Raw genomic sequence first — 14974 nt, forward strand, 5'->3', positions numbered from 1 at the left:
AGAACGTTCTTCAACAAAACCTATTTTATTTTAAATATTAAAGCTCATTAAGTCTAACAATCAAATTATATTATTGTATGAAGTTCAAATTATTCAATTTGACCATAATATATAGAATATTTTTATGAATGTTGCAAAGGTAGAAGCCTGACAGTAAAAACACAGGAATTATCACGACAAAGCACCGGATAATGAGCACTTTATTTGACGGAACCTTTGTACTGTCAGTTGTTGCTGTACGGCCACTACGACAGGGGTACTGTTGACAATATGGTGCATAGCTGGTATATCTTTGTTGTTAAAGCTTGATTCTGCTCATATTGTGCTGTTATCGTAGAAGTCATGGGAGTGCACGGACTTTGGAGGCTGCTGGAGAGCACAGGGAAACCCGTCAATCCCGAGACACTGGAGGGAAAGATTCTTGCTGTTGGTATCCAAACTTGAGTCATCTGATGAATAAGTTTTTGTTTCATGTGTGATGTCTTGTTGCTATTGATCTGTTGAACATGAAACTTAACATGACACCACTAGATATCAGTATATGGCTGAATCAGGCAGTGAAAGGGGTGCGGGACCGTGAAGGCAACAATGTCCAAAACGCCCACCTCCTCACTCTCTTCCACCGAATCTGCAAACTGCTCTTTTTCCGCATCCGACCAGTCTTTGTGTTTGATGGGGATGCTCCACTACTTAAGAAACAAACACTGGTAGGTCCGCGCCTTTTCTTACAAATTGAAACATACCTACATCATTTTTTAATGGAACTGTCTGTAGGCATTGAGGAGGCAAAGGAAGGAAGAGTTAAGCCAGGAGTCCAAAAAAACTAACGAGAAACTTCTCAAGACATTCCTGAAGAGACAAGCTATCAAAGCTGTGCTCGGAGATAACAGGTAAAAATCAAATGCCATGTATTTATCACCAACTATATTGACAGTTACTATGGTACACATAATGTCTTTGTATGGTCATATCACCGAGTACTTCGGTACGGGACAAAAAATTACAAAATAAAAAAAAATATATTACGGAAAGCAGGAAGTGAACAAATGTAACAGTTACTGATTGTAAAAGTACCAGATGGAGGGGTAGGATTTAATAAGCTTTGCTTCTTCCTACTCCTTTTGGACATGTGGAACTGTGAACTGATTATGTGATGCACTCAATTGTAATCTGATGCATGTTCAAACACCCATTACCATTACCAATTGTAATCCAGTATCACACTTAACCATTTAATTTACACTTTCCTCTCCAGTAAGGATCCTCTACCCAGCCTCTCCACTGTGAGGAGAAATGAGGTGGATGACATGTATATTTTACCAGCTCTGCCACCTGCAGAGGAGGAGCAAAAACGCAGGTGAGAAGCACAGTTTCAAGCTGAAATTTCAAGCTCAAATTTAAATGTTGTCTTTTGTCTTTGTCAAAGTTCAGAGGAGGAGGAGGAGGAGGAAGAGAAAGAGTGTGAGGATGTGGTTAAGCAGATGTATGAGGTAAAATTCACCGTTGCACTATTTAAATTAATAATTATATAGTTGTGAAGATGACCAAGTCTACAAATGAGGAATCCTTTAGATTGTGCAGATGTATCTAATGATCTGGTCTGTGAGTACAGATGTGTTTCTTAGATACTTGACATAAATTGCTGTCTCTCAGGGGGAAGAACTGTATGCGGACCCCAACTCCGTGGACATCAACTCTGAGGAGTTTACCTGCCTTCCACTGGAAATGAAACATGAGATACTCAAAGACATGAAAGAGTTTTCTAAAAGGCGCCGAACCCTGTACCACAGACCTCCAGAGGTACTTCAACCATGTTCTCCATGTAGCACAGCAAATCAGACCTGTGCAAGCATCTGAATCTCATTATTTCCTAGATCTCTGCTGACTTCTCTCAGTACCAGCTGGCCGGTTTACTGCACAGGAACAAGCTGAATCAACATCTGGAGGGAGTGGAGAAAGAGATGAACCAGCGCAGTGCTGGTAGCACAGCACAGGTGTACGGAGAAGACGCTGAGAGTCATGACGTGGAGTCACGTCGACTTGTTTCTGAAGACAACTCCCATTACATCCTTATTAAAGGTGAGTTCATTAACCAAGAGGATTTAAGAGGAGCAAGCATATCGGTAAATGGATGATGCTTTGTTTACTGTTTGCATCATTTACAGTTAATAGACACTCACAACACCAATACTCTAAAATCATGGGGGAGCCAATCACAGTACACAACTATGGTGTATTCAAGAACAAATGTCTATAAATTGTTGGCTTTTTGAACAGTGATACATATATGCTGTATATTTGACTTGTATTATCACATATTTATAAATGATTACTGATTTATGTTGAATGAGATGCATAAAAAACAGCCTTTTTTAGACCAAAAAATGAATGTTTTTTGCAAATTTGCTGGGTTGTGAATATTGTACAGTGCTTAGCAAAGGTATTCAACCACGATGGATGTTTAGAAATCTTAAAACTTAATTCATCTTTTTATCCCCAAATTTGAGCTGGCTCAATGGGCTCTTCTCTGAGAAATATGAACCAATAAAACAAATGTCTTCTGTTCAGGAATACATTTTAAAACGAGAACAAAAAAAATTATAGTTTCCTTTTTTTGGAAAACCACATATATACAAACATGGGTAATAATAAAAGTTCTATTTTAGCATTAAAATAACTTTTACAGCTGCATGGTGGAAAGTGGTTAGCATGTAGGCCATGCAGTCAGGAGGTTGGGAAGATCTGGGTTCGAATTTCTGCGAGGGCATCTCTGTGTGGAGTTTGCATGTTCTACCTGTGGGTGTGGGGGTTTACTCCGGGTACTACTTTCCTCCCACTTTCCAAAAACATGCATGTTAGGTTAATTGTCGACTCCAAATTGTCCATAGGTATGAATGTGAGTGTGAATGGTTGTTTGTCTATATGTCCCCTGCATCTCGCCCCAAGTCAGTTGGGATATATAAAAAAAATATATATAAAAACTAAGCGAGATAGATCAAACTGTGATTTGTTTTTGTTTTTATGCTATGCAGGCTCCAACAAAAGTAAAAATGCCCCTGAGAAGCAGCCTGCCACTGCCGCCTGGACTGGAAATTCAACCTTTAAAAAGCGAGCAACGGACAAACCAGAGCCTCTTTGGTGTCCAGTGTCTGAGGAAGAAGATAAGAAACAAATTTCCTGTTCAGAAGAATGTAAACCCTCGGTATCTAAACAAGCGTCGCCCCCTTCGCCTCGCACACTGAAGGCTATCCAGGCAGCTATGAGTGACGATTCTGATGTGGAAACGGTGGAGCAGGAAAAGAGAGACGGTCGCATTTCTCCACGTACAATGCTCGCCATCCAACAAGCTCTGGCTGAGGAGGACGAGGTTGAAGCAAAGCACACGACTCAAAGCAGCAAGTTACAAATAGTAATTAGCAGCTCCGATGAAGACACAGAACCTATCAGAGATAAGTCTGACTTTCCAAAGAGCCCACCAGCCATAAATGTACCTCAGCGCTCGTTTGACATTAGTTCAGAAGACATGGACGAAGTCATCGGACAGAGAAATAAAGCTTTCCACTTTGCAGCAGATATTCAGGAATTTAATGAAGCCTCAGATGCTGGGGAGAAGAGTGAGATGCTTAAAGCCAAGTTGGCTGGAAGCTGCAGTCATCAAACAAAGAAACCTGATGAGAGAGGAGACTGGGCACAAGCGTTGATGTTTGAGAAGGCACATCACATCCATGCTGAGACAGCTGCTTGTGTGTCAGTGCAGCTGCATGAAAAACCTCCCGGAGAGGCTGAGCAGCAAAATAATGAACCTACTATTCCACAGACAAGTTGTTTTGATGAGAGTGAATCAGAAGGTATTGACCGGATTAAGAGCAAAGTGATTCATAACAACTGACTTGAGTGTCATTAAATATTATTTTCTTTTTTCCAGATAGCTTCTATGAAGTATCAGAAGAGGAACCTCTAGACGATGCAGAGTCCGTCCATGACGATGAGACTATGGAAGCAGAAAGTCGGTCCAATGTCCCTGGCAGTCCTGCAAGGTCTTTGAAGTTGGAAAAAGAAAAAGTCAACAAAACATACACCGAAGAGGAGGAAGAGTTGGAGGAGGGAAAAGAGAAAGAGTCTAGCCCACCTCCTTCAGTCAATGAATGGGAAGATTTTGATGTGGTAAATCACATAAAATGCTAAATCAGACACAAACTGGTATCATCACATCTGATGCCATTTAAATATGTTTTTATTATATCAATATTAGATCCATAGTCAGCCCTTTACAATGTCCGCTTCCATGGCCACAGATTTGTGATTAATGGTAATGGTTTTATTTCATTTGAACATGCATCAGATTACAATTGAATGCACCACATAATCAGTTCACAGTTCCACATGTCCAAAAGGAGTAGGAAGAAGCAAAGCTTATTCAATCCTACCCCTCCATCTGGTACTTTTACAATCAGTAACCGTTAGATTTGTGCACTTCCTGCTTTCCATAATACAGTTTAAGGTTTTTTTTGTTTTTATTTTAATAATGTACCTTGTACCGAAGTACAAGGTGATATGAGCATCCAATGACATAATGTGTACCATAGTAAGTGTCAATATAGTGATATATATAGCACATCATGACTGGTTCAAGACTCTTCATCCTTGTATTTAGCAAACATCAACTGCTTGTATTGTTTCTTGAATTGGCTCATCGTTGTGCATTGTTTGAGGTCCTTACTCAATCCATTCCATAGTTTGATTCCACATACTGAAATGCTATGGCTTTTTAACGTAGTCCTAGCATAGAAGTGTTTCAAATGTAGTTCTTCCCTGAGATCATATTTCTCCTCTCTTGTAGAGAAGTATTGGATGACATTTTTAGCTAATTGGTTATTTTTAGCCTTATGCATTATTTTAGCTGTTTGAAAATTAACTATATCAGCAAGTTGAAGTATTTGTGATTTTAGAAATAAGGAGTTAGTATGTTCTCTGTAGGCGGCATTATGAATTATCCTTACTGACCTTTTTTGCAGTACATTTAGCGAGTGAAGATTGCTTTTATAGTTATTAGCCCATATTTCCACACAATAAGTAAGATATGGTAGAACCAGAGAGCAATAAAGAGTGTGGAGTGATTTCTGATTGAGAACAAATTTTGCTTTGTTCAATACTGAAATATTTCTGGCCACCTTATGTTGTATATTTTTGTAATATGAGGTTTCCAGCTCATATTTTCATCTATTGTGATCCCCAGAAATGTATTTTCGTTCACCTTTTCAATATCCACACCGTCTATTTGTATATACGTTTTATAACGTGTTTCCTCATATGTTCAGTTTTGGTTTCACTTAAGCCTACCTTATTATTTTGTTGAACCACTTTTATTATGGCGCATACAAAGTATGTAAAACAATGTAGGGATGATTAATGGAACACATTCATATTTCTAGTCTTCCAACGTTGTGTCTCAGCTAATGCAGTGGATGTGCATTCTGTGTTGCAGGATGAGCTGCAGTCACTCGAGAGTTCCCTACAAGTGGAACAAAGCAGCCTGAGGGAGCAGAAACAGCAACAGGAGAGAATGGCCAACACAGTCACAGGGCAGATGTGCCTGGAGAGTCAGGTGCACTTGAGTAAATATTTGTGGGACAACTCCTCAACAGTACTTGTCTCAAAAAAAAATGTATGCTGAAATGAGTGTTGTCTTGTACCAGGAGCTCTTGCGGCTTTTTGGGATTCCATTCCTTGTGGCGCCGATGGAGGCGGAGGCACAGTGTGCTGCACTAGATCGAACCGACCACACTAATGGGACCATCACTGACGATTCTGATGTTTGGCTGTTTGGAGGGCGACATGTCTACAAGAACTTCTTCAGCCAGAAGAAATACGTGGAGCACTACCAGTACAGCGACCTCCAGAACCAATTGGGTCAGTGGCTACCATCATTATAATCAGTGTTTACTTTGTAGTATAAGTAGTAATACTACTGTGACCAACACAGAGTGCACAGTGAACAATCAAGTTCAATTTTAATGATCGTGTGATTAATTAATTAATGAATTATCGTCCCAGGCCTAGTGCCCACAAGACATTTTTTTTAAACTGAATAATCTTGTCATATTTTAATCTCGCGAGATCAGAAGATCAAAGTCATGTGACACACCTACTAGTAATAGTAGAATTCCTTCACTTTAGGTCTTATATTAAACTTTCATATAAACATTGAATATGATAAGGACAAAAGCCATTGAACACCTGAATAGTATGTCCTTCAGTTTGTAACTTTATGCTAGCCACTTAAATTCTGTAAATTCTGTTCCCACAAATTTGGAAGCACCATATTGGACCGGAATTTAAGGCAATAGGAAAAAAAAAATTTCCCCCCAGAAAAAAGTCTGAAAAAGACTTCTTCTACTCAACATTTTAGATTTATACATGCAAACCAACAGGTGGCACCAAATGACTTTTACACAAGCAAGTCGGAGGTTTTCTTCCTGTCACACACACACACACACGTTTCACTGTTGAAAAAAACATGATCTTTAAAAAGAGAAATTTTGTTTTTGACTTTGTCTTAATTTTTTTTTTCTAAAAACAGGTATTGAAAGAGAGTAGTATTATATTCATATCAGTACAATAGTGAATTAATTCCTTTGTTTACTGTCCAATGTGCAGATAGCAACGTCTCTGTTAGCTTGCACAGATGAAAGAATGCCTGTGGTACCCTTTTCAGTTGCATAGAAATTCTACAGCTCCAATTTTGTTTTTGATACTAAATATTATTCTGTTTCCAAGGCTATATATGCATACATTGTAATAAATCTAAACCGTGGTTTCAAATTGCTATAAAGACACAGCCCACCGCTAATCTGATCTCACGTGTCAGTGACAGGTGTTAGTGTGGTCAGCTTTATAGGTGATGTAATGTCTGAACTGTCATTATGTTGCCCGTCTCTTGTCTCTGCACCCTTCTTTTCCAACACAGGCTTGGACAGAACAAAAATGATAAACCTGGCTTACCTGCTGGGAAGTGACTACACTGAGGGTGTGCCCGGGGTTGGGTATGTGACTGGCATGGAAATACTGAATGAGTTCCCAGGACCTGGACTGGAGCCACTAACAGAGTTCAGGTGTGTTTCAAGGACTCACTTCCGTATCCAGTATCCAGTTCTTCTCACATATGTTGTTGGAGGTCAGGTCGAGATCAGGTCTATCGTGTTGGTTCTGGTTCTCCACCAGCCATCTCTTTATGGATGATGTCATGCTGAGTAAGATAATGAGCTTCTCCAAACTGTTCTTACAGATTGTCCAAAAATATATTGATGAAAAATTTATTAAAAATATACATATTAGTCCCAAGACCCATATCGTGTATAAATCAAATTACCTGATGAGAATTTGCACTGTTACTGCTATTACATTCTGTATTAATGGATATTATGGAATGGTGAATGAATTAATATATAAATATTATATTATTATTACATGCATTTGTAACAAAAAATGTCATATTTATTTTTTGTACTTAAAAAGCTACTGTGTAAAAATATAAAAATACATATATACACACACGGGCGGCATGGCGGTCTAGTGGTTAGCGCGCAGACCTTACACCAGGGTTCAATTCCACCCTCGGTCATCTCTGTGTGGAGTTGGCATGTTCTCCCCGTGCATGCGTGGGTTTTCTCCGGGTACTCCGGTTTCCTCCCACATTCCAAAACCATGCTAGGTTAATTGGCGACTCCAAATTGTCCATAGGTATGAATGTGAGTGTGAATGGTTGTTTGTCTATATGTGCCCTGTGATTGGCTGGCGACCAGTCCAGGGTGTACCCCGCCTCTCGCCCAAAGACAGCTGGGATAGGCTCCAGCACCCTCCGCGACCCTCATGAGGAAAAAGCGGTACAAAATGAATGAATGAATGAATAAATACACACATCTATTTTATTTTATTAACTACTGTACTGAATACAGTAAAGAATGACTGTAATATTAACTACATGTTACAATATGGCTTTGTCTTCATAGTAAATGGTGGTCAGACGCTCAAGAGAAAAAACGTTTGACCGCTAATCCTCGGGACACCAAAGTGAAGAAGAAGCTGCGCGGCCTCAAACTTCAGCCTGGCTTCCCAAACCCAGCGGTGGCGGAGGCTTACTTGCAGCCTGCTGTCGACCACTCAGACGGTTCGTTCAGCTGGGGACGTCCACAACTGGACATGATCAAAGAATATCTTTTCACTATTGATTGATTGATTGATTGAATGCATGAGAAAACTGTTGGTATACAGATTCCTTGACCGGCACTTTTTACTTTTTGTCAAATTCGTTTTGGTTGGAGCGGTCAAAAAACCACGGAGACCCTTCAGCCTGTCATCAAGCAGCTCAACCTGCAGCAGGTAACTTTGTCACATATGAGATATTACTCTATTTTACTCTTGACGTTAGCAACTTTCTATATTGATATTATATTGATACTATATTTATTTGTGTTGGCCTGCCATTAATTAATTTGGCTATCAATCGGTATCGGTGAAAAAGCATAGTATTGATATCGATCCATACTTGCTTTAAAACGCCAATCCGTTTCGCCACTCAGCTCCGCCCCAACTTTCATACCACCGTAAATATACATACCGCTTTTCTTCATGAGGGTCGCGGGGGTGCTGGAGCCTATCCCAGCTGTCTTCGGGCGAGAGGCGGGGTACACCCTGGACTGGTAGCCAGCCAATCACAGGGCACATATAGACAAACAACCATTCACACTCACATTCATACCTATGGACAACTTGGGGTCGCTAATTAACCTAGCATGTTTTTGGAATGTGGGAGGAAACCGGAGTACCCAGAGAAAACCCACGCATGCACGGGGAATAACATGCAAACTCCACACAGAGGGTGGAATTGAACCCTGGTCTCCGCGCTAACCACTTGACCGCCGTGCCGCCCTATAAACATACATATTGGTTTTAAAATATATTTTATTATATCCTGTTTAAAAGCTACTCAGCAACAAGGATCACTTGAGCTTTAGAAGTTAATTTGGGTCTACGTCGATTGAAAGAATAGAAATACGTCCACTTGGTAGCCTTGCATCATTTCTACACTGTTTCATTCTAGACTCAGCTGAGGATAGACACATTCTTCCGCATAGAGCAACAAGAGAAGCAGGCAATCCGAAGTCAGCGACTCCGCCGGGCCATCACCTGCATGAAAAGAAAGGAAAAAGGCGAGGAAGATGAAGAGTCTGAGGAAGAAATCGTGTCTCCATGCAAATCCAAGAGGGGCAAGACAATAGAGCAGAACAAGAGGAATGCTGCACACGGGAAATTGAGCGAAGAGGAAGCATCTGTGGTCGGAGGAGGGTTCTTGGGGTCAGAGGGAAGTACAGAAACTGTAATAACATCTTTGGATGATGTGACCTGCACCATTCAGGAGTCACACTTGCCAAAGGTTACCAAAACGGTAGCACAGAACACGACACAGAGCATCAAGAGCAATAGCAGTACTGGTGAGGACAGTGAAGATGATACCGATGCTAAAGTTTCAATGGTGACTGCCCGCTCTGTGTTTAAAGGAAATATGAGAGGACGTGGTGCTAAAAGCAAAAGAGGAAGAGGAAGGAAAAACAAAAAAAAATCTGATGTATAAGAGTCACCAGTGTCTTAGCAGCACCTACTAAATTTAGAAAGAAAAACAGATTTTTTGCCACATCGGACTTTTAGCCGCACTACTACCACTCATAAAATGGCATATTGTGGTGCGCATGAGTCTGTGAGTACCAGGCAGCGTTTTGACACGAGCTAATCATGAGCTATGAGAAAGCTAACAACAAGCTTGTCAACCCGTCGTAAATTGCAGAAGATCATTCCTAAATATAACACTCTGACTCATGGTGTCATCTTACAAAGAATGCTAAATCATCACATAGCAATGTAACAACGACAAGCTAGCTCAGAAATATACAAGGCAATTAAAAACAACAGCTTAACTTCATTCCATTGATTATTGTTGCCAAGGGTGCTGCGATGACGTCGGCCTCCCACTGGGAGGTGCATTGGCTGTACCGTTGTTATAAGCTGCCGGGTTCAAAATTGTACGAAAAAAGTAGCGTCTTATAGATCGTAAATGATGGTAGTTATTCTGTGCTGCCTTTTGGGTCCCAATACTCCAAATACTGAAGTTCTTCAGTGGGATGGTTGCATCAGAATGTGCATCCGGTGTGAAAACTAAGCCAATGAAATCATCCAAGTGGCTTGCTGTGGTGACATCTGATGGGAGAAGCCGAAAGACTACCACTACTACTACTACTACTACTACTACAAATGACACCTGGTGTATATTTGTATTGTAACAATACATTGTCTATGAATTGTGTAAAAGTGTAATCATGAATACAGTGCTTTTTTGTATTTATAGAACACAGTGAAAAGTACAGTGCAGGTTGCCACTGGCTTGTGCTAACCCACAGAATATTTTTTATGTGTGAATACTGAATACACTAATAAGATAAGATAAGATAAGGTATGCCTTTATTGGTCCCTCAGTGGGGAAATTTGCATTGCACATCAGCAAGAGTACAGAGTCAGTTAAGCAGTACAAAATACACAATATAGAAAAATAAACAATATAAACAACCCAAGTATTAACAACAGTTTTTCCCAGAGTTATATACAATACAGTATGTAGATAATATGAAACGAGATGAGATATATGAGAGTTAAGATGAGGCATTATGGAAATACTTCACATAGAACTTAGGTTCACTTAATGTGGGTCCCTATGGAATAAATTGAAGAGTGCATCCTAAAGAATCATAATGACCCTTAAACTGTTCTTTATTTATAAACCTGCCGCTAGAGTTTCACATTGTCTTTATTTAAATCCATAAAGGTGTCCTATTTAGTTCAGCTCAGCAGGCAGCTGTCTCTGCCAGTCAGAACTGTCCAGAGTCTCGGAGAGCTTGAAATGCATGGTGGGGGGCCAGATGAGATATTTGGACAAGAAGTTGGGGAAATGCTGGATTTGATGCTATGGCTCTGTGTAACATAAAACTGAGTGATAGCTAAAGTTCTGCCAGGGATTTGGCCCCCGATCGAGGTAATCCCAAATGACTTTACTGTGACGAGAAACTGAAAACGGCTCTTGGCTTTCACGCTTATTCTCTTGTGAGTGATCTCGCCTTGTTATTTGAACATGGAGACTCAGCGATGTGAGGAGAGCTCCAAGACTGGAGAAAAAGGTGAGGAACTTTCTTAAAACCAATGATTTTATTTCATAATTGCGGTACGATTGATTACAGCTTGACTAAAAGAGCGACTGGTGCTTTATTCTCAGGTTACGCTATATATCCTCACTTAAAGGGGATTTTTTATACTCCTTTTGTATTGAGTTGTCGACTCCGATAGAGCAGCTATGATAACCCACGCAGAGAGCTTTCAAAGATTCTAGATTCCAGTTGTATTTCCTCGCCTTTCCAAAATGGTCTGTTTTTATTTCTGCCACCCATGGCCCGCCTCCGGGCACAACCACTAACTTTAATTGGTCCCACTCAGCTTGCGTCCTGGCATGCCCATATAAGGAAGTCCGTCTCACTGTGATGTCACAGGAAGCCGGTGTTAGAAAAAATAATACAACATTATAATAATACATTTTATTTGTATAGCGCTTTTCAAAATACTCAGACACTTTACAGAAGAATGGAGTTGAATAAAAGCAAGTAAAAGAGACATTAAAATACAACATTCATTGGTTATTACACAGTTAAGTTAGAAAACAAAAAGTTAGACATTAAAAACAGATTTAAAGAGGTGGGTTTTTAGTTGTTTTTTGAAACTGGGAAGGTCAGGGCAAGCACGAAGTGAATGGCGCAAAGAGTTCTAGAGGGTGGGGACAGGCTCTGTCACCCCAGGTTCGGAGCTTGGTCTTACAGGGGAGTGCCAGGAGGTTGGAGTCTGAGGAGCGAAGGGGACGCGGGGGATTGTGTGGATGGAGCAGGTCTGTGAGATATGGGTGGGGGTCAGATCGTGGAGGGCTTTGTAGGTTATGAGAAGAATTTTGAAGTGAATGCGTTGGGGAGCAGGACAATAACAATAAGGTAATAACAATAATTATAGGTCAGAAAAGTGGGAAAAGCATAATAATCCCCTTTAACTCTCATAACCTCTTCTTGTCAATAATAAACATCCGGCTTCACACCATTTGAGAAGATTGTCGCAAGTAATTGATAACAGGGTTACATAACCAACAATGGTGTCTGCCTGGTGGAGAAATGTAGCACCTGTATTTACACACACAAAGTGACCTGGGGTTGTCACTGCATGCACCCCCCCCCCCTCAATCTTGCATAACTCAGGTAGTGCATTAGATAGGTCAGCGTACACTGACACATGGCAGCAGTGTGATGGATGATTGTAAACACAAACAGCAGGATGAAGACGGGGGATGACAGGAAGGCATGTGATCAATTTATCGTCTGTAATCAAATTCCAACCGTAAGCATTTGTGTTTTTGTAATACGATACGTTGGAGTGGATGCCATGACATTATTATTGGATGTGGAGCTATTGCTTTTCCATTTTAAAAATACTTTGTAATCACTGTGATATTTTCTGGAGCTAGAGGCGTTTTAAGCAAAGTTGTTCATTACATCACTAACAACTAGTCCTGTGGAAAATACTGCATCAGGTGGATTTTAGGATACATAGTAATATTTACATGAAAAAATCATGGTGTGAAAATTGTTGTGTCATGAGTGAAATTATATGTGAGTAAAATGTTATTTATTCATTTTGTACGGCTTTTCCTCACGAGGGTCGCGGGGGTGCTGGAGCCTATCCCAGCTGTCTCTGGTCGCCAGCCAATCACAGGGCACATATAGACAAACAACCATTCACACTCACGTTCATACCTATGGACAATTTGGAGTCACCAATTAACCTAGCACGTTTTTGGAATGTGGGAGGAGAACATACAAACTCCACACAGAGATGACCGAGGGTGGAATTGAACCCTCGTCTCCTAGCTGTGAGGTCTGCGCGCTAACCACTCGTGCCGTGCCGCCCTTTAGTGCAACAGTAAATATGAAATAAATATGTAAACAGTCCAGTTGGGATTTGCCCTTTATATTAAGTAATGGACTCCCATATATCAGCTACACACGATAATCAGCACAGAACGCTTTCTAGTTCTTCCAGAATCTGCACCTATTCAGCTGTATTTTGTGGTTACGGCGAAAATGTTATTTATTAATTTTTTACCACTTTTCCTCACGAGGGTCGTGGGGGTGCCGGAGCCTATCCCAGCTGTCTTTGGGCGAGAGGCGGGGTACACCCTGGACTGGTCGCCAGCCAATTCCAGGGCACATATAGACAAACAACCATTCACACTCACATTCATACCTATGGACAATTTGGAGTCGCCAATTAACCTAGCATGTTTTTGGAATGTGGGAGGAAACCGGAGTACCCGGAGAAAACCCACGCATGCACGGGGAGAACATGCAAACTCCACACAGAGATGGCCGAGGGTGGAATTGAACCCTGGTCTCCTAGCTGCTAACCACTCGACCGCCGTGCCACCCAGTAAAATGTTATATTCATACTAATTAGTGCTAAGTGAAACATTGAATGGAATTAATTCATGTGACAATACATCCTATGACAAAGTGATGAAATAATGACGGACTATTTCAATCCATGCAGATCCTACCGTGGATGCAGATCTTGCCACAGCTATCATGGCACGTCAGTTCCACCCTTCTGTCCTGGGCCCAGAGGCATGGGAGGGCTACATCTTCTCTGACCTGGAGATCCGAATTAAAGAATCCACAGACCTCTACGGAGCAGTTCTCTGGCCTTCTGTATGTGTTTCCACCCATCTGTCCATTTTTTATGCTGCTTATCTTGTGCAAAACTGCCATCAACAGGACAATCATTTCATTTGACTTGTATCTATTCAGGTGGATTTTAGATCTGTGGAATTCTTGGCCTGGGTCAGTTTTGATCCGGACTATACTGTGAAGGTCAAAAATATGACCAGTATATAAGGGATTTTTAATACTACGACCCTGCAGGCTATGGTGTTGTGCCACTTCCTGGAGAACAACTGTGACAAGTACAACCTGATGGACAGGAATGTGATTGAACTTGGTGCAGGAACCGGTCTGGTCTCCATCGTTTCCAGTCTTCTAGGTATAATAAAAGCATGCTACTGCTTGTTCCAATGAGTGTAATCTTTGTTTGGATTTATTTCAATTAATTTTTTGTTTCGTCCTACATGCTCAGGTGCTAAGGTGACCTCCACTGATCTCCCAGATTTGCTCGGGAACCTCCAGTGCAACATCACACGCAACACAAAAGGACGGTGTAAATACACCCCCCTGGTATGGTCTTAAAGTTCTTGATAAATCCACAACTTAAATATACTTAGCGTTGTATGTGGTTCTCAGGTCACACAACTGGTCTGGGGTCCAGAGGTGGAGCAGAGGTTCCCCCACAGCACTCACTATTTTGACTACATCCTGGCTGCAGACGTGGTGTACGCCCATCCCTACCTGGATCAATTGTTGGACACCTTCATTCACCTGTGTCAGGGGAACACACTGATCCTGTGGGCCATGCGTTTCCGACTGGACGCAGAGAACAGTTTTGTGGACCGCTTCAGAGAGCACTTCCACTTGGAGGAGCTGTACGACCTCCCCAGTCTCAGCATCAAACTATACCGAGCCTGGAGGAGGGACAGGAGGACTGAGGATCAAGAGAAGGCTGCTTTTTAAAATTTGTATTATGTCATATGCTCATTTACTCTTTTGCTGTGTAATAGTTTGTAACAATACTAGTATTAATGTTACTGGTGTAATGGTGTCTGTGGTGTGGATTTTTATTCAAATACGCTACCTTTTCATGGAAAAAGGAATAATGATGCCACTGGATTTGTTTAGTGGGTCCCGCCAGTGACCCACCACCTGTCCTCCCACTATCCATTCCTCTTTGA

The 14974-nt window shown here is 41.1% G+C and overlaps 2 protein-coding genes across 2 annotated transcripts; both read left to right on the forward strand.

The window, feature by feature from the left end:
- Nucleotides 1-244: 244 nt before the first annotated feature.
- On the forward strand, nt 245-10638 carry ercc5 (excision repair cross-complementation group 5). The gene is made up of 16 exons (XM_058088981.1): nt 245-256; nt 338-430; nt 532-707; nt 775-890; nt 1256-1357; nt 1427-1490; nt 1654-1800; nt 1875-2079; nt 3033-3848; nt 3926-4164; nt 5486-5605; nt 5697-5910; nt 6968-7112; nt 8010-8210; nt 8295-8379; nt 9101-10638. The coding sequence occupies exons 2-16, from the start codon at nt 343-345 to the stop codon at nt 9629-9631; spliced, it is 3249 nt and encodes a 1082-aa protein (XP_057944964.1). The 5' UTR covers nt 245-256; nt 338-342; the 3' UTR covers nt 9632-10638.
- Nucleotides 10639-10994: 356 nt separating this feature from the next.
- mettl21e (methyltransferase like 21e) lies at nt 10995-14756 on the forward strand. The gene is made up of 5 exons (XM_058089774.1): nt 10995-11222; nt 13684-13841; nt 14055-14172; nt 14266-14363; nt 14430-14756. The coding sequence occupies exons 1-5, from the start codon at nt 11177-11179 to the stop codon at nt 14754-14756; spliced, it is 747 nt and encodes a 248-aa protein (XP_057945757.1). The 5' UTR covers nt 10995-11176.
- The last annotated feature ends 218 nt before the right edge of the window (nt 14757-14974 follow it).

This window comes from Doryrhamphus excisus, chromosome 12 (genome assembly GCF_030265055.1).
Source record: "Doryrhamphus excisus isolate RoL2022-K1 chromosome 12, RoL_Dexc_1.0, whole genome shotgun sequence".
Taxonomy (NCBI): domain Eukaryota; kingdom Metazoa; phylum Chordata; class Actinopteri; order Syngnathiformes; family Syngnathidae; genus Doryrhamphus; species Doryrhamphus excisus.

What these genes read in the sequence shown, in the direction of transcription:
- ercc5 (XM_058088981.1), top strand. Translation starts at nt 343, where the DNA reads ATGGGAGTGCACGGACTTTGGAGGCTGCTGGAGAGCACAGGGAAACCC. An exon ending in TACTTAAGAAACAAACACTG is followed by an intron (nt 708 to 774) that starts GTAGGTCCGCGC and finishes AACTGTCTGTAG; the next exon opens with GCATTGAGGAGGCAAAGGAA. An exon ending in CAACTGGACATGATCAAAGA is followed by an intron (nt 8,211 to 8,294) that starts ATATCTTTTCAC and finishes GGCACTTTTTAC; the next exon opens with TTTTTGTCAAATTCGTTTTG.
- mettl21e (XM_058089774.1), top strand. Translation starts at nt 11,177, where the DNA reads ATGGAGACTCAGCGATGTGAGGAGAGCTCCAAGACTGGAGAAAAAG. An exon ending in CTCCAAGACTGGAGAAAAAG is followed by an intron (nt 11,223 to 13,683) that starts GTGAGGAACTTT and finishes CAATCCATGCAG; the next exon opens with ATCCTACCGTGGATGCAGAT. An exon ending in GAGCAGTTCTCTGGCCTTCT is followed by an intron (nt 13,842 to 14,054) that starts GTATGTGTTTCC and finishes ACGACCCTGCAG; the next exon opens with GCTATGGTGTTGTGCCACTT.